Source organism: Convolutriloba macropyga, chromosome 5 (assembly GCF_964194025.1).
Source record: "Convolutriloba macropyga chromosome 5, txConMacr16.3, whole genome shotgun sequence".
NCBI lineage: Eukaryota > Metazoa > Xenacoelomorpha > Acoela > Convolutidae > Convolutriloba > Convolutriloba macropyga.
The window spans coordinates 25,934,557-25,961,813 of record NC_134472.1 but is presented as its reverse complement, the minus strand read 5'-3'; the positions used below and the strand labels follow the sequence as shown (position 1 = coordinate 25,961,813).

Genomic DNA, 27,257 nt, shown 5'->3' with positions numbered 1-27,257 from the left:
AATTTATTGGCGATGGTAGCAGTTATAGAACCACCAAGTTTTGTACGGATTCAAATCTTTTAGGAGTCAATCAGGAAGTTTGCAAAATATTAATCTGAACCAAAAAATAAAAAAGCATTCTATATCTCTAGAAAATGATATATGGGCAATTTTTCGATTTAAATAGAACTGGGAAGTCTTAGTTAAATTCGGAATCTTGCAGGATTCTTGAATGGTTTTGTTTTTTCGCAAAATTTTTTCGAAGAATTTTCTGAAAATGAAAAGTATTGAATAAGAGGTTTCAAAATTTAACAATTGGTAGACCTCCAGAATGGTAGATAAAATTTGACTGAGTTTTCAAAATCTGCCGTTATAATATTTTGTTTAGTTTTATCTTGTTTTTAATGTTTCCTGTTTTGTTTTGTTTGTTTTGGAGAACTGTGCATGCACTGATTTTTTACCCATACATACATACATACATACATACATACATACATACATACATACATACATACATACATACATACATACATACATACATACATACATACATACATACATACATACATACATACATACATACATACATACATACATACATACATACATACATACATACATACATACATACATACATACATACATACATACATACATACATACATACATACACACATATATATATATATATATATATATATATATATATATTAGTGCCCCTGGAGTTTAATATTTCTTTTTTATTATCACTGCTGGTCCCAAGCCGTCAATCGAAAAAGAGGAAGCATACACTGGAAATATTATTCCAGATAATCTCCAGAGTCAGCTTTCAACATTACTGGAGATAATTTTTGGATACAATATTATGATTGAGCTGGAACCACGCCCTCGTCATTGAAGGTAAAAAACAGAATGAAAATCTTGCCCGAAAAATTGAAAAACTATGAATTGCTTGAAAGATTTTCAATCCCTTCATTTTTCGATCCAACTATCTTTACAATTTATAAACTGATCATGGGTTATTGTCCCATAAAATGAGGTTCAGTAATATCTGCAATCACATCAAGCAAATATTGGACATTTTTGCCATAAACACAAAATTGGATTCATTGAAATTGATATTTTTTTCAAAAAAAGGTCTTGTCTTTCCCTGTTTTGGTTTCTGTGCCTTTTAAAGTATCCAAATTAATAAACTTTGCACAAAACAAGTTCCTGGCGCCATGTTACAGAAATCATAAGGAAGTTCAATTTGCTCAAAATTAAAATTCTCAAAGGCAGTGTTCGAAAAGATCAAACTAATTCAGCTAAAGCCTCGGGAATTAATGCTTGAATGCCAATTGTTCAAAATAATCGCGCATTTCTTAATTCTTTTCAATAATTAGTATGCTGAACAAACTGCATTTTCACGACAAAATGAAGTCTAATTTTGGTTGTTTCTGACTGATAAAAAACAGGCTTTCTTAAGAGATTAAATTGCTTTAAGGTCAAGTGATTTATTTTGAACAACTTGTTTTTCAATTTTGCTTCAAAATGCTTCAAAATCTAAATGTTGCATTTAACATCTCTTACAAAAATGGGCGTCTCTTTTTCAGAGTGTATTATGAACTCAAATTCCCCCAGAAGTAGTAAGCATGTAAATTTGTCATAGTAATTTGCATAAGCATGATTAGACGCGCAAATTATTGAGGAAAAATTTCCATATTTATAATGGGAAACTTCATATTTGTGTCATATTTTCTTTCTTAGGGTTGAGTTATGCGGGCCATTAATAATCCTATTCAGACGATATTTATTACCACACGTTTTTCATACCTCTCTGAGCGCAATTTATTAAAATCTGATAATATGCTTCCGTTCAAGCGTTGCGAATAACAAATAAAAACCTAGGAGGCAGAGTGTGAAAAGAAATTGGGAAAATAAAGGGAGGAATTTTATCCAATAGAAGGTGAGCTTGGATTGGCTACTTTTCCATTTCTACCTGTCTTGGGGCCATACATTTATTGAACGTAAATATTGATTGGTAAGCTTTGCTTTTTTGTTGTAATTCAAAATGTTTTCTTTGCAAAAGCTGAGTCTGCAGTGACGTTTACAAGGTCGTCCATTCCTGTGAGAGTGATTTCTAATATTCCAATTGTTATAGCCCCGTGGTTCCTGTATCAGATTCAGATAAAATATATTAATTTCTATGCAAGGGAATAATATCGCATTCGCAGTGTTGCCAATTTAACAATCCTTGGTAGAAACAAACTCACTTAATCAAGTAACACAGAATCAGCAATTTTTGTTAATTTTAATGCTTATTTATGGCTTTATCGAATAAAGACTACTTTAAATGTTGAATTTATTATAAGAGCAAAGGATGACCTCATTATCATCCCCTTATTAAACATTGGTTCTTTTATAACCAAATATGCGAACATTTCTCCCGTGCGAAGTTGATACCAATTCCATTAACTTATACTTATTTCAAATTTTTTCTCCTCTCTGTTTTTAGGAAGCGTCATTATCCCACTGAAATGCCTACTGTAATACCAGTCATTAACTGCCTTTATCACCTGCGCTACCGCAGAATTAATAACTTAACGGCGATACTCTCCATCCTATTACTATTACTAACTAATTTTTACCAAGTTAGTACGACGTTCGTCTTTGAGGACCTTCTAGAGCCCCGTCCTCAGGAGGAGCCCTACAACAAGTTCCACCGTCCAGGTTTCAACCAATCAGCGGTCAGGGTGTCAGTGTATATACACCTTGAGAGTATGAGGGATATCTCAAGTGAGACTACACTGGACTTTTACCTTATTCAGTTCTGGCAGGACCCAAGAGTCATACCTAAAATAGCCCCACTTAAGGTAGCTGTACCATTTAGTCACTATGTCCGAGTTATTTTGGCATCATTTGATTTTCCCTTAGACATTCTACGGTCAATTCAATTTCAAAATATGAGCCCAAAAACAGATTTTTTTTCAAAAAAAAAAAATTGTATGTCATGCATGACCCGAAACATCAAAATCAAAAATCTGACTGCCAGAAAATTCACAAGTATAGTCAGTAAAGAATAGAACGGAATGCTCGTAGATGTTTTCGTTTTCAACCCTAGAGACGAATTACCAGAAAAGAACGCAAAATGGACAATTTTTAAATCCACAAAATTCTAACGCGAACACAGAAAAAAATTAGGCTCGAAAGTCATTAAACTCCTAAAAAAATTAACTAATGTAAATATATAATTAAAGCAAATTGAAACCATAGCTCAAGAACTTACTGATGATTTTGAAACTAAAATGCGTCAAGATTCAAAGACACCAAAACCAACTATTTCGAAAAATTTAAGAAAAAAACTTCTGCATGTGATAAAATTTGGAGAATAAAGAAACATCAGGGAAGATTTCAAATCAAATATCTCAAAAGAATGTGTGGATGATTTCCGGCTCAACAAAAACGAGGACGCGTAATTTTCCAATTAGTACACTAATGCCCTCAAGTCTAATTGATTTGACTTTCAAAACCAATGTTCAGAGCACTAATATCTTCAGCAAATACAATTGAAAACCCTGTAGCTGTTGCAGGAAATCGATTTTGGATCCATCCATACACAAATATTTCTGTTAAAAAATAACATTAAGAAACAGTTGTAAGAAACCCGCTTGAAACAGTTACCGTGTTTATTAGGGTTTCCCAACTTTTTGCGCCAGAAATTTTAGGATATTTTAGCTGGGCGAAATGATAATAAAATTGTCGATGATGACAAATTTTCCAGGTTAACAAAAGTAATAACCAGTTTGGTACCGGTGATTAAAATATACAGTAAAATACACAAGTGAATTCAATTAACACAGTAAATTGAAGCAAAAAAAACAAGGAGGCTCGGTAATGTGCGTTTGCACATAAAGTTGCGACCCCGCTCATCCATATTTTTGGCTTAAACGTCTACCAAATGAGGAACAGATAAAAAAACCCCAAAAATTCAAGTATTTTTCAAAAAAAAAGTGCAAAAACAAAGATTGCTCCCAACGCAAATAACTCAGTGGAGTAAAAAATGCTGCATTAGATTCATGAGATCAGTCACTATTAAGAAAGCATGTCAAGACGGACAACAAAATCAAACAACAATAACAACAAACTTTATGTCCATTTAAAAAAAACTTACTAACAACATAATGCAGCATCTCATGAATCTAAAAAAATCAAAATAGCGTATCATAAAAGTGAAACTAAACAAAATTACTTGTATTTCATTAGAAAAGATATGGAACCACTCATTAAAAAGGCTCGGTAAAAAATAGACAAAACAGAACAAAAAAACAAAAATTTTCAAAAAACAATTAATTTCAAAGTAAGAAAACCATTAGATGGCAATTGAAAACATCCAATATATTTATGACTACAGATGTCTCTATAGAAAGGCACTAAGACCTATCAAATATCAATTGCTTAAGCGGTTGCAAAGGGAACCACAAAAAGAGACAACAAAAAGAAATTCAATTAAAACTTTCGAGAAAACGCTGTCGAAGCCGTAAAGCCATATTAGGCCCCCCAAAACATGTTCAATTGAGCCTTCCTCGAACGCCAAAAATGTGGTATCGGCCTTCTCAGTAAGGAAAATAGGTAACAAGTAAAAAGAGAAAATGGGCAAAATTAATTAGCACCTGTTTTTTTTCGAAAACAATTATTTTCAAAGTAATAAAAGCCGTTAGCTACAAAATGAAACACTTAAGTAGGTTCGCCTATTCGTCCAGAGGAAGTGCTTGAGACCTGTCATAAACGAGAATATGTCTTGCGTCTACAAAAAGAGCATTAAAGTAGACAAAAATCAAAAACTAGTTTACTTTTTGTGCGAAAAACCAGTGTCGAATCAAGTAAATTCATAACGAACTCTTCAAAAAAAAAACATTAGATTTTGTACACTTGCACCTTCCCTCGACAACAATAATAACATATCTGACCTGTAATTAACGACACTAGGTAACTAATAGACAGAAAACAACAAAAATGAGAAGTTAAAGAACGTTGAGAAAAGTTTTTTTTTGTTTTTGAAAACAATTGTTTCATACGACTACAAAGACAAAGTAAAAACGACAGTTAAAGACAATTGTAAAAAATCAATTTAGTTCATTGAGAAAGGGATGCTGAAGCCGTTGTAACCATAATCTATGCCTTTCGGCACTTTCATATATACGGGCTCATTAATTTCTTCATTTAAGGCCGATCAGACCTGTCACTATCTAGGTAGTTTCATACGATTAAAAGGACAAATGGGTGTTGAAGCATGTAAAACTATTTGACACGCATTTCAAGGCTTTTATCTGTTCAATTCTGTCTTATTTTGAATGCCAATAATGCAATATGTGAACTGTCACTAATGTGATAAAGTGATTAAACAAGAAAAAACGTGAAAAATGGCCAATACCAAAAAATACAAAAAAAGTGATATCGAGTAGTATCAAAGCCAGAAAACCAAACTGAACGAGTAAAACCTAAAAAAATTGAAAATTTAATTCAATTGAAGGAAGAGGATGAATAAAAATTCTTTCTTTGCTGACACTAAGCTATAAGTTGACCAAATTAAGAGAAAAATTATGGCAAAGTTCAAAAAGCAATTGTTCATTTAAAGAGCAATTATTTTTAAAAGTCAAAACGACCAAAATCTTTCCAGTAAAAGTAACTAATATAATACTTTTGAATTTCTTAGAGAACCATTGTGACCTATCAACTATGAGCTTTGATGTGAATTGTTCTGTTCTTTAATTAACATAAAAAGCTCTTGAATTTTTTTTGAAAGACCGACTGATTACAATCCGAATTATTTATCGATTGTAACAGTCCAAGATTGGACCAAAACAAACCCCGCTACTGTTTTTTGTCATTTTGAGCGCACTCAATTGTTTCGAATGCCTTAGATCTAGATAATTTGTTCTTTAAAGATCAAAAAAAAAATGCTGAGTTTTTGATTTTCATAGAGTGAAGTTAGCAATAAATGCAAAATTTTGATTCTATACTACCCTCAATGAAAGTGGAAATAAGATTTGCCGCCTATGTAGTTTACAAGAATTGCGTTTGTTGTTTTTGGGGTGTGTACTTCGGGCAAATTTAATCAAAGTGGACTTAAGAAGCTTATTTTGGGCAATTTTTGATGAAAAAGGCTAGGTTTTGAAGTATTTAGCAACAATTTTAGCCAGAAAAATTAAAGGAAAATTGTCAACATAATTTTTTTTGTCTCAAAAATTAATTAACAGCACTATTGTTAACAATTTTTAGCATAATTGACGAAATTTTAGGCGAAATTCCGGAAAATGTAAAAAAGAACATCGGAAATCCGTCAATTATTCACAAAACTTCAACAATCGATAACTCCCTGTAAAATACGAAATTCAAAAAAATCTTTTTTAATTCCATATTCTACGCTGGAGGGGTTTTTAATGATACCACTCAAAACTCGATGAATATGTCGATCGGCCAGAATTATCCGAACAAAAAAACCCATTTGAGTTTATAGTTCCTCCCCCCTCAAGAGGGTCGGAACAAAAAAAAAGCGTGTGAGTCTCCAAACACTCTTAAATCGAGAATCCTCCATGATAATATAGTTTTCAAGGTAGAATTAGGTTAGCACACTGAAAATTTGAAAAATAGCGGATTAAATTTTTGGGTCCGAAATTGATAATGGTACTGGTTTTGCGAATATAGTTAGATGGTTCATCATAGCCTTTTCGATTTCTATAAAAACGAAGACTAAACTCATAAAAGGAGATTCGTAAAAGTCAGGGGATTTTCAAAAAAGAAAACAATTTTCTTTGGAGTTTTATCATTATTAGAAACCCTTCTGCCGTGCTGGCTTCCATATCAATTTCGATTTTTCCTGTTTTAAATAAGAAGAAATAATCTTTGATTCAAACAAAATCAGATTCAGTCAATCTTGGCTTTTAGCCACCTTCATTATATATATATATATATATATATATATATATATCCAGAGAAAATATTCATCTGACAATTGAATATTTTTAGTTTAATTTCGGACCAAACTCGGGGTCTTCAGAACAAATTTTTTTATTAATACTATGCCAAAGTTGATCCAAAATATGTCGGAAAATTTGGTGACAAATCTTATTGCGCGTCGCTGAAAAAAGAGCTATCGCAATTAGGTAAAAGTGTTGTCCTTTCGTTTGGTCAGAATTTCTTTTTTCCTTTTTTTACCTTTTCACCCTCTCAAAAATTTGTTTGGGGCACCGAAAATAGCAATGATTCACGATTTATGAATGAATTTCAATTCTTTACCATATTTATTAATTCAATAGCTTAATTTTTCCATCGATGAAACTATGAGGAACATCAGTTAACCTTTGTTTTTTACTAAATCTACTTTTTCCTATCGATGTTTTTTCCGGAGAGTTACGAGAGAAGTAAAATGGTACGAAATTTGATCAACTTTCGATAAAATTTTCTTCATTTTCTTGCTTGAAGATAAGCTTAGAATTAGTTTTCTAGTTCTTTAAGTTGGTAAGTAATTTAACTTTAGTAGTTTTTTATTTCTTTTCAAGCAGTATTCCGGTTAAAATTATTTATTTTTGTTAGTTACTGATGAAAAGTGCAAAATCAGGATGAGGAGGTGATTTCTATCTATCACAACAAAAGGCTTCTGCTACAAAAACGATGTAAATCTTCGATCGAAATCTGTCCTTTTTTCAGAAACATTTTTTTATTAATCCAAAGTCATCTAAAATCACAAAACAGCAAAAGACCTCGCTGATTGAATTAAGGTAAACTTTTTGCAGCGTGCTTGCTCTTCGCCAAATTTTTTTAAATCTGAGTGTTGAATTGAGTACGCACTTCCTTTACGTCTGTCTTTATCAGTGTAGTTTTATTACTCGAAATTCATACAAAGAGTGTCATCAATGATTCAGAGATATTTGTTTATTTTAGTAAAACAGAAAAATAAAATTTTTATGCAAGATTACCAATGCAGGGCTTAAAAGAAAAAAACAGTGTGAGTGAAAATTTCAAAGTGAAAAAAGGAAATTGAGTGGTTTAAAAATTCCTTAATTGAGATAGAATGTTACTATCTGCCATTTGAATTTGAGCCCAAAGAATGACTTCCTCATAAAACTAAGAGTAAAGAGACAATAAACAAAAAATCATGGCTGCGTTTCATAAATGAAATAAGAGCGCAGAATGTGGTCAGCTGGTAATCAAATTTGACGAAGAAATTGAGCGCTGCTTTTTTAGTTTAACCCTTCAAACTTTTTTTGCTGCTTTTACAAATTTTTTGGTATCAAAATAGTCAGTTTTCTATCAATATTTGGTAGCTAATTGTTTTATTAGATGTTTGTACTCATCGTGCTGTTTGTTGCTATAAATTTTTCTTCTTGATGTACAGCCACAATTATAATATGAGTAAAAAAATTAATTCAAAGTATATGATTATACATTTTTCGACAGATGTTAATTGTTTGAACCCACTAATTTTGTGCTTTATCAAAAAATATGACGTAAGATTGGTAAAAATTTATTGTGCGGTCGCACATTATCGATCCTGCTTGTTATATATCAAAACACTCTGTCTGCTTAGCAACGTGGAACAAGATAGAAAGGGTATTATGAGATATGTGATACAATTACACCCAATCAATAACGCTGAATGTTTAATAGATATAAAATAAAAAAAAGCGAGCAAATAGAAACAATTGCTGATCTTTAGCCCGCATTTCTTTTTGCGACAATATTAGGTCTGGAGTTTTTCCCCTAGTGATCAAAGATTTCAAAATCTTGTAAAAATTGTTGCAAGAAACTGTCGCAAAATCTAATTAAATCTAGTTAAAAACCAACTTTTTCGAGATTTTCCAGTATGATGTTTGTGGTTCTGCCCTCCTTTTTTATTCTGGGACTGAAAACGGCCGTGGCGGAGTTACAGAAGTAAACAATAGGAGTACTGATATAGTTGGGCAAAAAACCGCACTTACACAGTTCTCCGAAACAAACAAAACGACAAAACCAGATAAAAGAAATCAGTTTGAATACAAGTTAGCAAGCAGGTTTTCGCTAAATAATCGCAAGATTCTTGAAACATTTCACATTGAAAGTTGTTTAGGAAAAATTATAATCAGTTCTGCTGATCAAAAATTCTGGGAGAATCAGCTCTTTTTGGTTTTCATTTAGTTTTTAGCTACCGAAAATACAGAAATAAATTTTCCAGGACTCAAAATCTCTCACGATTCTTGCAAAATTCTTCCAAGATTTTGAATCCGGGCTAAAAAAAATTTTTCATTCAATTCGGTTTTGTAACTTATTTATTAAACAATAATTTGCCTCAAAGATATTTTCTAAAACATTCATACCGTGATTTATTTTTTTCGCCTTGATCGATTTCTTGCAAGATTCTTGCAATAATCTCGCATATTTTGAATCATCTTGCAAGATTTGAATCCGCTCATCACTAGGGTCATCAAGAAATTTGTCGTTTCCACCTGAGAATTTTTTTCGTTCCTGTATCCAGATGTCTACAAACTATGATGCCCACTTTTGCATCGATAATAGTTCATATTGCCTACTGAGATGCGGTACTATAGCCATTACAAATAACACATACCATGTCAATGGTAAAATTTCCAATTATAGATATAGTCATATTTCACTGGGGCTGAATAATTGAAAACAGTTCCGTTAATCATTTGCTCAAAGTTTCAAAGTTATAAATCGAGCTGCTCAGTCAGAATTTTAGGGTTAATTCATGTAATTTGAGACAGCAAACAACAGCAACAACCTGAGAATTTACATGGCAGCAATGTAAACAAAAATTTGTATGTGAAGCTAAAAGTCTTTTTATTTGACTATTTATCAATAACAAGTCGTTCAACTTAGTAAACTTTCCGAGTGAAATTGGCGTTGGTTGATCGGTAATAATTAGCCAGAAGTAATGCAACCAAATTGAAGAAAGGCAGAAAAAACTCTTGAAGGCATATTTATAGTTATATCGCTTTGTGAGTTGACACAAGATCAGACTTACTTGAACAGAGTGGGCTTCATTTTCATCTCTCAAAATTAACGGAGCCTCTGCTTTCCCTAGGGATCAAGGAATTCAAAATCTTGCAAGAATCTTGCAAGAAATCTTGCAAGATAATGCATAGTTCTTCAATTTATCTTGCTTAAAAAAGTGTCTTGTTAAAAAGTGATTAAAAGCAAAAAGGGATACATAGCTACTGGTGACCGCATTATTAAGCAGTCAAGCTATGAGCGTATTAAGGTGGAAACTAATCAACACCTCATATTGCACCTTCGACATGATGATATACCAGGAACTGATTAATTTTTAATTGATACTCTAAAAGGGGGTTCTTTTTGTCTGAAGAGACCTGAATGAACTATTAGGGAATGAGAGGTAACAACCCAGTTCTAACCTGTTCAGGTTCGTCCAGGTTTGCTCAAATTATAGTTCTTATAACAACACGTGCTCAGACAAAAGGCATCAAAGACAATAATTGTATGAATTGACTATATAGCACACCAATTGCTTTTTCCATTAAAATCCGAACAATTTTTCATCAGATTTTAACTTTTTCGCAAAATTGCAACGCAGCTTTTATGGTGAGCTTTTATACTCAGTGCTTTTAGTTACCGTCCATAACCAGGTACTACATACACGCAAAAAATGGGCACGGGCACCTCACCTATCCTGAAATCAGCAATATGTCTATAGACGAACATTGTATCGACTTGGAATGAAAGCAAACCAGATCGGATTCAATTTTTCCCCAATTTTTCCTATGTTACAATTAGGTTCGGAAGAATAAGGTTCTTTGGTAAAAATAAATAAAGAAACTTGGTAATGTGCGTTTGCACATAATGTTCCGACCCCACTCATCCACGTTTTGATTTAATTGTCCACCAAATGAGGAAACGTTTGAATGAAAAACTTTCCAAAAATTCACATATCCTTCAACAAACAAATAATTGAAAAAATAATGCTGGATCAGAAGGATGAGACTTGTCATTAATGGAGTACTGGACAAGAGTGACAGACAAATCAAATAAAAGCAAACATTAACTAAGCCTAAAACTTGATGTCTATAATTAAAAAACCCTTAACAACAAAAAATGGAATAAGATAAAATGTATTTTTCAAATAAAGTACCCTGTACCTCATTAGAAAAGACATGAGACCTGTCAATGATTAGACTCGATAACAAGTCAACAAAAGAAGCAAAACGGCGCAAAGCTCAAAAATACGCTTCTTTTGATGAAAACAACGAATTTCAAATTAATTAAAACCAATACGTATCAACAAGGGCTCATTGACAAGGCTAGTTTATTTTTTATAGGAAGCAATTGAGACCTGTCATTGTCCATTATATGTCAGAAGACAACAAATGAAACGACAAAAACGAAAAGAATAGTAAATTAAATTTAACAAGTAAGTAACCATTAAAAACCTAACCTATTCATGGAGTACATTAACTATTGTGAGTTCCCCGTTGTTTCAACTCAATTGGGCAATACAACATGAAAACAGTAAAACTCAGATTTAGGAAAACATCCAAAAATTACACTTCTCTAAAGAAATTGCGTATTACAAAAGCCAAGTAACCATTAGCTGAAAACATAACCATTATAAAAATTATATCTTAGTTCACTAGAAAGTGGATGCGACCTGCCGTTAAAATAACTAACCTACAAAAATGACAGAAAAAAAACAGAAAAATGGCAAAACTCAAAGTCTACTGTTTTTGTTAAAAGAATTTTCCGCGAAAATTCAAACAAACTTTTGCATTTCAATTTAAAACAAAAAACAGTTTAATATTCGACTGCTGCTCAGGAAACTAGTTCTGCTTGTAATTAGTGAGACCAAATCATAAGACGACAAAAGTTAAAAATACGGAATACGGACACAACCCAAAGTTTCCCAATCCTTCTATCGATGACACAATGTTGAATCAGTAAAATTATGAGACATTGAAAAAATTTTAATAATTTATTTTGTCAGTAAATACTTGAATTTTTTTTCGTTCCTTTTGATTTTAAACATTTTTCTCGAAAATGGTCATAATGAAAAATACAGGAAAAAGGATCCCAAAAATTGTTCAATAATGAAAACCCTCAAGATCCTTGTTAAAACAAGTTCCTAAGCTCTAAAGACCTCAGTTAAAACAAAACAAACAGCACAAATAATGCTGGCAAGAGCAGAGAGTTGATGAGTTATGTCAATGATGAGACAAAGATTCTTGTTGACGACAATGAGAACCAGAATTTGGAAGTACAAAGTAATTTTCTTTAAACAAGATTTATCTTAAAAGATTTATCTTAAAGATTTATCTTCTTTAAGATTTATCTTAAAATCAATAGAAGAAATTAAGGCTTATTTTCGGGAAAATACCGTACAACATCAAACGCACAACAGTTAGAGGCAAAAACAAAAATATTCTAGTAAAATTTGCAAGAATGGTTTTGCAGCCGTTTTATTTGTAAACTGTTCTCTGAAATCGTTAAAAACTTAATTTGTACTTTCTTTCAATTCCATTTTGATTAATTTTTAATGTGATAATTTGAAAACAAGTAAGAAATAATGATTTAAAAGAATCCAAGATGTGTCTATACCTAGCTCGGATTTTGCAGCGCCTACAATAAAAACAATTATTTATCCCATACATATGCGCAAAAGATCAGTTAGTCAATGAAATATTTCAATACACCGAAAACAAATGCGCATTTCCTATAATTAATGATCTATATTTTTGAAAAACCTGAAAAGTTTTTATTCCAGAAAACTCCTTTGGGAAACGCAAGTGCTGCTAGCATTTTTTGGAGATTTCAAAGATTGCGACAGCGAATTTCTGGTCTCTTCTTCCGGCAATTCAAACGACATTGTACAAAAAAATTATTTTGAGCCAATTTTGATTAAAAAATACTAATTGTCACAAACTTTATAGCAAAAATATTAACCAAAACACTCGGATAAAACCAATCAACAAGCCTTCACTATCCCTAAATGTAAAGCTAATAACGTTGTTGTTAACAATTTGATCAACTTTTAGCAAAATTGACCAAACCAACGGATTTTCGACAAATCTTATTCACAAAACTTTAAATTTCGATAACTACCTGTAAACAAAAACAAAATTCAGAAAAATTATTTTAATTCCACATTCTATTCTGAACGGGCGTTTTAATGATACCAGCTTCAACACTCTACGATGAATATATCGATCGGCCGAAACTGACTGAACAAAAAAAACTGAACTGAAAAATATTGAGTATTTATTTCCTCTCTCCAAAAGTGGGTCGCAACAATTAAAAACGAACACCATTTAGTCAGAGTTTTTCAATGATACAATAAAGTAAAATGAAGCAGCACACCGGGATCCCAAGAGAAGAAAACAAAGCGAAACTTGAAAACCGAGAAAAATTTATCACCAATTGTTTAATTTTAAGACCAGTAACAAACACCATGTTGGCAAAAAAAACAAAATAATTTATCAAATTAAAGAAAGTATCTTCTCTCAAAAATTTTAAATTTTGCATTTGACCGCAATGAAAACTGTGGGTTGGAATTATAGTTTAAACACATCTTATCTCAACGAAGATAAAATCAAGAAAAGGATTTTAAGCAAAGGAAAAATAAAAAGACTTCATTACCGAGCAAATGTTATAGCCAAGTGTTAGATGTTGAAAGCGGTTATGAAAACCGTTTTTAACAAAAGATAAAATATTTTTTTCTTAAAAACAATTGGATTAATTTTAAGAGTTTAATGTCGTTTGAGATACCAAGGAAAAATGAGTTTAACCTCAAAGGGCAGGCGATTATGTCAAATATGTGTAACATCTTTTACTTCAGCTCACTCGTACATATATAAATGCCGTTACTTTTTTTTTACTTTTCAGTCTCAAAAAAACTTTATTCTTTAATGATCAACTTGGATTAAACATGCGGGAGTTTTCGGATACCATACTTCTGATAAAACAAAAAAGTATTGCTCATTAGTTGTTTTGTTCTCACAATTAACAAAATATGTTTCAATTTTTTGAAAAATTTTTTTCCTCAATTGTTCCTGTAAGAGAAGTAGTCTGTTTTCTGTTCATGTTCAAAATTTTTTTTAAAGTAAGCTGTTGTTTTGAAAGAAAAACTAATATGTAAAGTTCGTTAGCCAAAACTGATATGGACTGTTACCCGGGCCGAAGTGTCAACGCTAAAAAACGCAAAATTATGTAAGATTGGCGTTGAATGCGTTGAATTTATGTAAGATCTACGCCTGAGCGTAGATCTTACATAAATTCAACGCATTCAACGCTAATCTTACATAATTTTGCGTTGAATTTTGGCGTAGATCTTACCTATTTAGCGTTGAATTTTAGCGTAGATCTTACATATTTAGCGTTGAATTTAGCGTTGATCTTACATAAATTCAACGCATTCAACGCTAATCTTACATAATTTTGCGTTGAATTTTGGCGTAGATCTTACATAATTTCAACGCATTCAACGCTAATCTTACATAATTTTGCGTTGAATTTTGTCGTAGATCTTACATATTTAGCGTTGAAATTTAGCGTAGATCTTACATAATTTCAACGCATTCAACGCCAATCTTACATATTTTGCGTTGAATTTTGGCGTAAATCTTACATATTTGGATCTTACATATAACACAACTGATATTTATCATAATTATTTGAATCCGCTAATATCATCCGGATCGTTTATCAAAAGGTTGCATTTATACTGACCCCAGATAATCTGTTGTCTGGACATAAATTTGACACGTCGACTCGTGATTCATTTTTATGTAAAGTAATATTATCGTGAGCACTAAAAAAACTGGCTTCGTGGTCCCAGAATCAATAAAAAGTTGACTCAAAGAACAACTTGTTCTTTGAGTCAACTTCTTATTGATTCTGGGACCACGCAGTCAACTTTTTTAGTGCTCACGATAATATTACTTTACATAAAAATGAATCAACCTCGTTGCCCATTACTAGCGTCTACAGTCACCGCAAAAAACAACTATCAAAGAAAGTGGCTAGCGCTCTCCGTCATAGATTTATAATCAATGAGCAAAACCACTTACAATTTATGAACGTGGTTTACACAAAGCAATTGAAAGCATTACAAAGAAAAATATGATCAGACTAATGTGAAAAAAGTTACGTCCAGCTGTAAGGGCATTTCGCAAAACTTTAAGCATTTTTTACAGGAAGCAAGTAGAAGAAAATTAAGATATGTCTACAAACAAATTCTTGCACAGTATTTTTCATGGAAAGAGAAAATTATACTGGATTTAACATTCTAATACCTATTTTTTAAAACAATAAGGGCAAGTGTTTTCCACATTTCATCTTATCAATTTTATAAACTCTTTCTTGAGCTCACCAATGAAAACAACAAATTCGACATATTCTCTTTTAAATTGACCAATAAATTGTTTTTAGTCGAAATTAGAACACATTGAAAAGACAAATCAAAATTCCGAAAACCCAATTCTGTCAAAAATAGTAACTGAGAAATCTGAGTAATTGAAAAACAGACCCTCATTTTCAATAATTGTTATTCTAATTTATTTAAAGTTATAAATTGCAGCTTCTTTTTAATGATAATAATGCGAATTGCAGTTTATGTTCCTTTTTTTGTTCCACTTTTTATTGTCTCCAGCTTTATATCAAATCTATGAAGGAAAAGTGAAATCTGGCAATAGAAAAAAATAATTTCACTCAAAATATTGGCTGAGTTAGTAGACGGTCTTAATGCAGAACTTGTCGAAACTAAAAAGATGATTGGCTTGAATTTCTTGGATAAAATTTAAATTCAACATGTGTTCTGCAGCAATGAACTGCACCAGAACTGCCATTAGAAAAATGGAACAGTTTCTATCGACTACATGCTGAAGAAACCTCATAACAGATGTTGGCTTAGTTATGCAAAAAATGGCAGCCAAAGGTAAATCTAATCATGATGAAGGCGGTCATGAGTCATAAAGCTATTATCAGTTTAAATTAGCATTGAAGTTTTTCTTGCTATTTCAAAGCCTATGAATGATTTTAAAAGTCCTCACGCAATGCATTGTTTTCTAATGTATTATTATTATCATGAGCACTAAAAAAATTGACTTCGTGGTCCCAGAATCAATAAAAAGTTGACTCAAAGAACAAGTTGACTTCGTTGCCCATTACTAGCGTCTAAAGTCACCGCAAAAAACAACTATCAAACAAAATGGCTGGCGCTCTCCGTCATAGGTTTATAATCAATGAGTAAAACCACTTACATTTTGTGAACGTGCTTTACACAAAGCAATTGAAAGCATTACAAAGAAAATATGATCAGATAAATGTGAAAAAAGATACGTCCGGATGTAAGGGCATTTCACAAAACGTTAAGCATTTTTTACAGGAAGCAAATAGAAGAAAATTAAGATATGTCTACAAACAAATTCTTGCACAAAATTTTTCATGAAAAGAGAAAATTATACTGGATTTAACACTCTAATACCTATTTTTTAAAACAACAAGGGCAATTGTATTCAACATTTCATCTTATCAATTTTATAAAATCTTTCTTGAACTCACCGATGAAAATAAAAATTTCGAAATATTCTCTTTAAAATTGACCGATAATTTGTTTGGACGAAATTAGAACACATTAAAAAGACAAATCAAAATCCCGAAAGCCCAATTCTGTTAAAAATAATAATTGAGAAATATGAGTAATTGAAAAGCAGACCCTCATTTTCAATAATTGATATTTTAATTTTTGATTTCAATTATAAATTGCAGCTTCTTTTTAATGATAATAATGCGAATTGCAGTTTATTATCCTTTTTTTGTTCCACTTTTTATTAACTCCAGCTTCATATCATATCTATAAGGGAAAAGTGAAATCTGGTAATAGAAAAAAAATAATTTCATTCAAAATATTGGCAGAGTTAGTAGACGCTCTTCATGCAGAACTTGTCGAAACTAAAAGGATGATTGGTTTGAATTTCTTGGATAAAATTTAAATTCAACATGTGTTCTGCAGCAATGAACTGCACCAGAACTGCCATTAGAAAAATGGAACAACTTCTATCGACCACATGCTGAAGAAAACTCATAACAGATGTTGGCTTCGTTATGCAAAAAATGGCACCCAAAGGTAAATCTAATTATGAAGAAGGCGGTCATGAGTCATAAAGCTATTATCAGTTTAAATTAGCATTGAAGTTTTTTCCTGCTATTTCAAAGCCCATGAATGATTTTAGAAGTCCTCACGCAATGCATTGTTTTGTAATGTATTATTTTTATCATGAGCACTAAAAAAATTGATTTCGTGCTCCCAGAATCAAAAAGAAGTTGACTCAAGGAACAAGTTGACTTCGTTGCCCATTACTAGCGTCTACAGTCACCGCAAAAAACAACTCTCAAAGAAAAAGGCTGGCGCTCTCTGTCACAGATTTATAATCAATGACTAAAACCACTCACATTTTATGAACGTGGTTTACAAAAAGCAATTGAAAGCATTACAAAGATAAATATGATCAGATAAATGTGAAAAAAGTTGCGTCCGAATGTAAGGGCATTTCAAAAAACGTTAAGCATTTTTTACAGGAAGCAAATAGAAGAAAATTAAGATATGTCTACAAACAAATTCTTGCAAAGTATTTTTCATGAAAAGAGAAAATTATACTGGATTTAACATTCTAATACCTATTTTTTTTAAAACAATAGGGGCAAGTTTTTTCCACATTTCATCCTATCAATTTTATAAACTCTTTCTTGAACTCACCGATGAAAACAACAAATTCGAAATATTCTCTTTTAAATTGACCAATAATTTGTTTGGACGAAATTAGAACACATTAAAAAGACAAATCAAAATTCCGAAAGCCCAATTCTGTTAAAAAATAATAATTGAGAAATATGAGTAATTGAAAAGCAGACCCTCATTTTCAATAATTGATATTTTAATTTTTGATTTCAATTATAAATTGCAGCTTCTTTTTAATGATAATAATGCGAATTGCAGTTTATGATCCTTTTTTTTGTTCCACTTTTTATTAACTCCAGCTTCATATCATATCTATAAAGGAAAAGTGAAATCTGGTAATAGATAAGAATAATTTCACTCAAAATATTGGCAGAGTTAGTAGACGCTCTTAATGCAGAACTTGTCGAAACTAAAAGGATGATTGATTTGAACATCTTGGATAAAAATTAAATTCAACATGTGTTCTGCAGCAATGAACTGCACCGGAACTGCCATTAGAAACATGGATCAGCTTCCATCGTCTGCATGCTGAAGAAGCCTCATAACAGATGTTGGCTTAATTATACAAAAAGTAGCAGCAAAAGGTTAATCTAATTATGAAAAAGGCGGTCATTAGTCATAAAGCTATTATCAGATGAAAATAGCATTGAAGTTGTTTCCTGCTATTCCAAAGCATATGAATAAGTTTAAAAGTCTCACTGAGTTGTCTTAACTTTTATTTATTTTTTGCAGTTAAGTTCCTGAACAACTTTCACTATTTCTTCTCTAAAACGGAGAAAGAGAAAATGAAAATGACAAAAATTGAATGAATAAAAGATATATCAGTTTTGTGAAACTTGTTCACTTTATTTTAATGAAAGTTGCAACCATTATTGGGATAACAAACAGAACTTGAGATGATTTTATAATGAATGGTTTAGGTACCAAACTGTTTTCGGTAGCTGGAAAACTACAATCCATTATTCATCTGTAGACAAGGCTATAGGTTAAACAGATTTTTTTGTGTTCATGTTTTTGAGAAAATAAGTGCACGTGCATGGTTGGAACAGTAAGTGGAACATCTCACTTTATTAGCTGATCTGCGGTCATTTTTCGCATGAGCTAATTTAATTGTAATTTTTGACAGTAGATTATTTTGCGCTTTTCAGTTCATCGCACACTTCAATAAATTTTGGATCAAGATATGCTTTGAGCCCAACTAGGATGCGGACTTTGAACTCAAAATTAGCCCGGAAACTCGATGCTGGGCGGTTAAGAGGGGGAATAAATCATCATCAGTATTGATTTATTATGCAAATGACCTCTTGTGTCTTTAGTTATATGCCATTTTTATCTTACTGAAGATACAAGCTTTCTAGACCATTCAAATGCAAATTAAATTTCTCAGTTAGAATGTGTTCCACATCAAAGCGAAGATAGAAAAATCTATTTTTGAGGTTGAATCGGTCAATTTTGCTGTGATAGCCTCTATTTTTTTTATATTTCATGAGATAAACAAACTTAAGTGAAAATGAAAGCAAACGCTGTTCAAACTACTGTGAGGAAATAGTATGAATAATTCATGACAAAATTAAGCGTATTTTTATTCATAAAAAATCTTAATTCAATACATTTGTGCATGAAAAATTACCGGAGATTTGATGAGAAAGTGAAAATATTATACATATTTCTTTAACCGACAGAAATTCTAGCCGAGTGTGTTTGTGGTTTGTGCTGTATAATGTCACAAATTAAAACATAAAATAGTTAATCTTTTAATTAAAAAAACGTTTGGTTAAAGAGGGCGCGACGAAAACCTATACTTCAAACTTGTATGTCAAAGTTGAATCAAAAGGCCAGATAACAAATCAACAAAAAAATCCGATACAATTGTTTTTTATGGAATATGATTTATATAGTTATTTCATTTTCTTGTTTATTCCTCAAAATATGTCACAACATGATTCATTTAAATATTCCAGTGTTCATTTTTCTGAAATTAACGCAACATTATAGAAGAACCAAATTTCATAAAAGCGGTTAATAAATTTAGGATTTGTTAATTTCATGCAATTACAACAAACAAATTACTGCAAGAGTTTTGCAAATTTTGTCAATGTATTCTGCAAGTTGAATTTCAAGCAACACCACGCAAAATTATCGACTTATTGAGTTTGTAGGCTTGTTAAGCTTCAATAAAGAGCTAAAATGTGCCTATGTGTGTTTTATTTATGGTCACACAGGTGTGTGAGAAAGACTTGAACAGATATTTATTCACACAAGAACAACTGAGAGAAGCGAGAGAAACTTCAGGAAACAAACAAACAATAGGCAACTTAACCTGAAGATGAACAACAACAAAACCGCCTGTTTTTATTCTAAACAACACGCACAAGCTTTGCTCTCAAATTTTGACAGCTAGAAAATCTCTGCAAAAATTGGAAAGGTGTTCAAAGCAAATAATAGATTTAAATAGGGGCTGTCATTTAATCTTTGATAATATTGGCGCTGCTGGCCTTCTACTAAAAATCCTCTAAATCAATTTTAAGGGATTTCTCTAAATATGTTGATGTCAACACATACACGCTGCGTAGTTTAAATTATGCAAAATTTATTGAATTATTTACACTACCTTGTTTAGAAAGTGACTTTTCAACCATATGGATTTATTTACCACAATGTGGAAACATTTTTGATGCATATATTTAAAGGAAGCAAACAAGCGGGAGTCAATTAATAATTAAAAGTAAAAGTTTTGAAAAGCTGACTTTGAGAATTTACCGAAACGAAAATGCAACATTCCATCACATTAATCTTAATCAATAGATGAAAGAATAATTGCTTGAAAAATTATAGTCAGATTTGCAGAAAAGAGACAATTTGAAAAAATTGACTTTAAAAAATATATATACATCCTGGGTTTTGCCACGTTGCTGATCAGCTAGTATCGGTATCGGATCAATGCGTTGTTTCGAGCAAAACGGCTCAATTTCGCGTTAATTCTACTGTTTATATTAATACCCCGGTTTAGACCTCGACATATGAAAAGACTTTATAATTCTAGTGGGGGGGGGGGGTCTTTATTGACTATAAATACACAGTCCAGCACTTAGTTATATAACATACCATTCCTCACTCAAGAACAACTACCTCCTACTTTCAAATATTTCCAGATTTTTTAAGGTAGAGGGAGAGAAGCATACAGAGTCCACAAATTCGAGAGGAAGACTTTAAATACAAATTTTTTTACAAAGGAGACCAAAATTCCAATAACATTTTTATCTAATCAATATTGCGTTCAATTAGGCGATGAAAAACTAATTTTACTCATCATTTTCTGCAGGTTGGGCAATTATACAATTCCTTGCTCTGTTAAAAAAATTTAAAAAATGACTATTACGATTGATACTGCAAAAACTGCAGAAACAAAACGATTCAAGGTTTGATTCGGACACACAGTAATGGATCAATTGTGAATTGAATCCACAGTTTGTGCAGGTGAAGTAAATTGAATTTTGCTACTGAGATTTTCTGACCATCTTATTCATATCTTTTCGCAAACATATGGTCAACATTCAACTATTATCATTTTTTGTAAGTGTTTTATCTGCAGAAACTGTGAACTAGGCTAAAGAAATAGTGGAAAAAAATGAAAACATTTAGTGAGGTACATCTTTGCCAAATGTTGTCACTACTTGGACAAATTTTCAAAAAAACTGAAGCCCATTATTTCATCATCATTAATCAGTTCAAGGGATTTTCAACATACATCTCTCTTTTGCAAAAGGTTCCTGGATAGAATTTAATGAGTAAAAAATTGTTAAAAACTCATGGCAAGCTTACATCACTTGAAAAAATTAGAGCAAAAATCCAAATGAATGGCTTTTGGTTGAGCTCTGAGGTCATTATTGCTCTGCCGGGATCAGCATTCGCAAACTAACGTCGCTCAGATTGATAATAGCTGTTTCATCTTCAGATTGTAGTTGTTTGAACAGGTTAACTTTTTTGAGCATGATTAATTTAGGGGGGATCCTCTACAATAGGGCGCAGTTGCGGAAAGAAATGCTCAGCTAATCGAAACCTTCCTCCGCAAATTTTACAAAAGTGATTAACAAACAATAACACATTACGTCATTTAAAATTACGTTAATAAAATTATTAATATATAATGAAACTGAAAAAAAACTTTTGACGGAATCATTGCGTTTCTTGAAAACTTTTTGTTAAACTCTAAAAGCGTGAAACTCAATCAGTTGATACCCAAATAAACCGATATGAAAAATTTCATAAAATGTTCTAAGGGAATTTATATGACTCATATATTAGACTTCGATTTGAGACAAACTCTGGTCAAGAAAAAATCGGAAAATAATGTAAGATAAGAGGTGAAAAGTTGGTTTTTTCACCGCAAATTATGTACATTATTTTGCGGTGAAATGCGTTGAATGCGTTGAAATTATGTAAGTTTACCGCTAGAGTAAGCGGTGAATCTACAAAAATGCACCACATTTCACCGCATACTACAAATTACCGTCCATGAACGGCTTCGAACCTCTCACCTCTTGCATGTCAGCCTCTTCTTCTTCCACTGCGTATTGAATTACTCGTTTTGAATATTTGTTTTGATTTTAAATCAAATTTACTCTCTTTTAAGTAAAACATAAGCGTTGAACTTTTGTAAGATAACGGTGAAATTACAAATTTTAGCTGTGAAATGTGGTGATTCCTGTGAAATTATTTAAGTTCACCGCGTACTCTAGTGGTGAAATTACATAAATTCACCGCCTAAAAAATTCAAAAGATGTTTGATTATTCGTGGGTAAGTTTTGGGTGCGTCTTTTTATAAGTGTATCTTAACTTCGTTGAACAAAAAACAATTCTAAGCGTTTTATAATTGGTGAATTTATGTTATTTCACCACTGATTTAAGCGTTGAATTTTTTAAATTTCATCGCATTCACTGCTGATCTCACATAATTTTAACACTTTTTTCTATGCGGTCAGTTTATGTAATTCTACCACTAAATTATGCGGTGAATTTATGTTATTTCGGTAAAGTTATGTAATTTCACCGTTAAATTCACCGATGAAATTATGTAATTTCACCGTTACCAGGCGATAAATGTTTTTCCACCGCAATCACCGCTTTATATATGTAGTTTCACCTCGTTCACCGCTTATCTTACAAAATTTTCCGCATTCAACGCTTACCTTACATAATTTTTGCGTTGAATGGCGGTGACACCTCGACCCGGGAAGAAAGTTATAAGGATTGTGGTAGGAAATAGCCTGTTGAAGCCATCGATTCATGACAGTTCTTCACAGATTCATTAACGCAGATTCACGACTAAGGCATTTTTGCTATAGCAAAAGATGAATCAAAAACATTGTCAAATTTAAAATTTTCCGCAACATTCACATCATTCATGACTTCCAATGATTGATTCATTTTGGAATTTAAAGTGTTGATTGCAAGTCATCATTCTCAATTTAAAGTTTTGTTCCCGTGATATTTCAGGTGGCAGGGACAGCCTTATTTTCCAAAAAAATTCCATTAACAATTCCCGAAATTTTCACGCTAAAAAATAATCCACATAAATGCGAAAACAAACTTCTTTTTTTTTAAGAGGAGGGGCGAGGGGCTAATTGTTGTAATTAAAATCAATTCACAAAACGTAGAGTAATAGAAAGAATAATTGTAAAACTTCATAAAACCGTTTGCATTTTTTTCACACTTTCATCCAAGGAAATTAGTTAGTTTTGTGAACTCGATCAAATAAATTTGTTTCTCGAAAACTCTTTGGTAAGGAAACTTCTACGAAAGAATAATTTTCTTTGTAAAATTTTTGTTCTCGCATCGATTGATTTTTTGCTTCCAACGGCAATGTTTCTATTGTGGTTCGTCTAAAAACTACTGCTAAACTGTTTTGATCAGTTAAGAAAAAATTAAAGTTACTCCCGCTTAAAACTGAGACTATCTTTATTTTTAGGGGGTTTTCCTTAGAACATAGAGAAAAGTTTTTAAAAATTGCCTTATTGTTCAATTTACTAGGAAACAGAAACCATCTATAACATCAGCTTTCTGTTGCATAATTTGCAGTTACTTTGTAAAAGAAATTTTTCAATCTGCTTACTGTGACTCTTCCACGTATCGTGACTCTTGTTTGAATGTTTCATATGCTTTTTTTCAAATATTTTAATTTCATGAAATAAAAGTACTGATCGAGCTATCAAATGCACCACCTTTCGCATGGTGTTAATGCGAGTGAAATGATTTGATTAGTTTTTTTGCGAGTGAAAGCACATCTGATAAAACTTTATCGCTCTTCAATTTGGTTAAGTTCACCATGATTACAAGCCAACATTGCTGGCTTAAGATTTGATTCTGAGACCTTTCAGGCAGTAAAATTTGCTAAAATTTCCTTGCGAAAAACAACACAGTAATGATTTGTGACTCTTCCACGTATCGTGACTCTTCTTTGGACTTTTCATATGCGTTTTTTAAATATTTCATTCGACAATGCAAACTATTACTTCTGATTATTGTTTTCTCAATGACTGTGTTTTATTTATCTGACTCTTCCAACATGTTGAGAATACCACGGGTGATTTTATCAAACACCTTCACACATTGTTTTCTTGTTATTCTTAAGTAACTGTATGAAATTTTCTGCGTTACACTTGTAACTTCATACTAAATCGAGATATAGCGATGGTGCAGAAGATGCAATGGTTTGCAAATTGTGTACAAGATCGCACCAAAATTACAGCACATTATTATTGTACGTAAAAAAACTAACCCAAATATCTGTGAAACCACTTTTTTTCTGAGGTAGCCTACTTTCCGTTATTTAAAACAATTTTTGGAATTTCAATTTTAGAAACAGAGAATTTCGAATTCCTGAGGAAAACGAAGAAGTCTAGAAAACTTAAAACGGAACTCTGTCGGAGAATTTTTAAGGAGTTAGCTATATCAGAAGGAACATTTTTCTGTTAAACTATTTTGCTACAAAAATCTTCAAATGGAACACCTTTTAATTTTTTTAAAATTGATGTTTTTTAATAGTTCAAACAAATTTTACATAGTTTTCAGTTATTTTTGCTAATCAATGAAAAAGGACAAACCACTATCATTTCACAATTAAACTTTGTCTGAAATCTAGCTGACACATTTTTAAAAAAGAATTGTTAATCTACTCTATGTCTTCAAATATCCGAAGACATCTAAAATAATCGCTTGATTTTGAATATTTTGTAATTGCTTCGTAATAGAACTTTTTATTTTATCTAACGCCCTAAATTAAACTATTTATGTATAACTGCTACAACCACTTTTTAAATTTTCATTCGAATTTAAGTCCAGGTAAGGCAGTCTACTGCGTCTCTCAACAGGTGTTGATGCGTCTAAAATCAAGTGATCAAATTTTTGTGCTCATGAAATAGCACCAACCAACTTTTGTGCGCCAGCTCAGGCCTCTGATTAGACTTCAGTAAGTGTTATCATTCTATCATTATGTGTAGAGCCTGTAATTTCCAGAGGAGAAATTTCAAGGTTACGTTCAAATGAGTCTAACGGGAGGTCATTTCGGTGCGGGACGTCGTCCTGGGCGGTCTTCAACTGCTCTATAATATTCAAAATGAAATAAAACATGAACAGCTAGTACTAGTACTATCCTATATGAGAAATTTTGACAAGTTCATAAAAGCTGTTTTTCGCAGGTGAACTTGTTTCATAAATTTAATCATTCTCGAAGCTTTCATAACTTGCCAACAGAAAGCGAAATTTTGTACTTAGAATAAAAATCCTCGAAGCTAATATGGTACTTCAAATTCGGTCAAGGATACCAATTAAATATTACTATTTTGACACAGGTATTAATCCCAAAAGTTACTTGAACAATTTAAAATGGTTACAAGAATTTTATTTGAGCGCATTCTAACCAAGGCCACTCAAGTGAAACAGTCTGTTTTGTTCCGTTTTGTCCAGTGACTATTTTGTCATTGAGCTTAATTATTTGGAACTATTCAGACTTTCGAAGGTTTTATTTAATCAGAAACACAATTTTGAACAGATTGACAGCAAACACAGTTTTAAGGCTGTCAAAATACTCAATACAGAACTAATATCAACCTTGTCTCTCGTAGACTCACTGGGATTGGTGTGACAACAAACTCCATGAATTTCCCCGTCCAGACCGTATCCAGTTAGCCAGCTAGGGTATTTTATTTGGACTAAGGGGGCTTGGGGTTTTGAAAACAGTGAGTTTAATTAAACCGTCATTTCAGCTCCACACTACATTAACTTGACCTGATGGCAAATAATTTTTATGAAGGCCATTTTTCATTCATTGAGCGCAACCATTTTTTACCATTTTTCAGAACTAAATTAAGTTTTTGGTAGAAATGGTTGGCGTCAAATCAAGGTATATTCTGGAGATGTAATTTTTCAGAACTAAATTCAGTTTTTACACTTGAAATGTGCTGGTTCAGCGCTGAAATACTTAAGTCCGGGTATTTATCTGCAAAAAATGTTACATAATCATGATGAAAAACAGAAAATGCACGAAACACAGCATTCTGCGTCTCAATATCAGTAAATGGGGGATTAAAATGATAGGCCATTGAAATCAGACAACTAGCTAATTAATTATTCGAGGAAATAAAAAAGAAAGAAACAATCGCCCTCTGATCAGGTCATTTTTCTAGATTTGTCCTCTGATAAAACAATTTTCCAGACTTTGCCTTCTTCTCAGACCTGTCTGAAGCAATTGCCCAGACCTCTGAGAGAGACCACGCCTTTTCTATGACTTTTTGGGTCCCCCTCCCCTCTCCTTGGGCAACCCAAGATGAACTGTATAAAGAAAAAGGTCTGTAAACATCAGTATAGTAATAGCTGCCACTGTAGGCTTATTTTTCCTGATTATAACATCTGATATTAGTTTATTTTCCTACATCGCTAAATCATGCCAGGTTTGCTATAAGTGCGCATACGCCGGAAAATTCATGGTACCTTGGGAAATATTTTGTTCATTTGTTCAATTCATCGATCAATTTTTTCCTGGGATTCCTGCGCAGGTCGATCGAAAGTCCGCAAATTTGAGTTGATCTACAGAGAGCCTTCACCTTTTTCATCGATTATTGATAAGAGGTGATATTTGTATTTGATGCAGATCACGGGCGGAGACCTTCCGGAGTCTATCTGGTACCCAGACACATACTTCCAACTGGTCAGGTCCCAGATCTACTCCCTAGAGGAACAATACATTGTCGCCAGCAGAACAGGTTTTCAACCATTCTTACAGCATGGTCATATTTGATTTTCCCAAAAAAATTAACTCAACGTGTCTTAAGAAAAGCATAAACCTATTCGATTTACAAAAGATCACCATACTATATAATGTTGTCAGCGGGAAAAATAAATTATTTAACTTTGAAAAATAATGTCAATTACTGCTAGATTAAAAGTTTTCTTTATGTTAAGTGAAGTATAAAACTAGATTTTCTTTAGCAGTTTGAAGTTTTTATTTTAAAAAATTCTTTGATTTAAGCATCATAAAAACAGCATAAAGCACGCTTGT

The 27,257-nt window shown here is 32.1% G+C and overlaps 1 protein-coding gene across 1 annotated transcript in view; it reads left to right on the top strand.

The window, feature by feature from the left end:
* Positions 1-1,984: 1,984 nt before the first annotated feature.
* LOC142339263 (gamma-aminobutyric acid receptor subunit rho-1-like) overlaps positions 1,985-27,257 on the top strand; it is an 80,172-nt gene continuing 54,899 nt past the window's right edge. The window contains exons 1-2 of the mRNA XM_075389148.1: positions 1,985-2,831; positions 26,850-26,961. Of these exons, the coding sequence (XP_075245263.1) occupies positions 2,496-2,831; positions 26,850-26,961 (448 nt within the window). The 5' untranslated portion in view covers positions 1,985-2,495. The remainder of the gene's footprint in view (positions 2,832-26,849; positions 26,962-27,257) is intronic.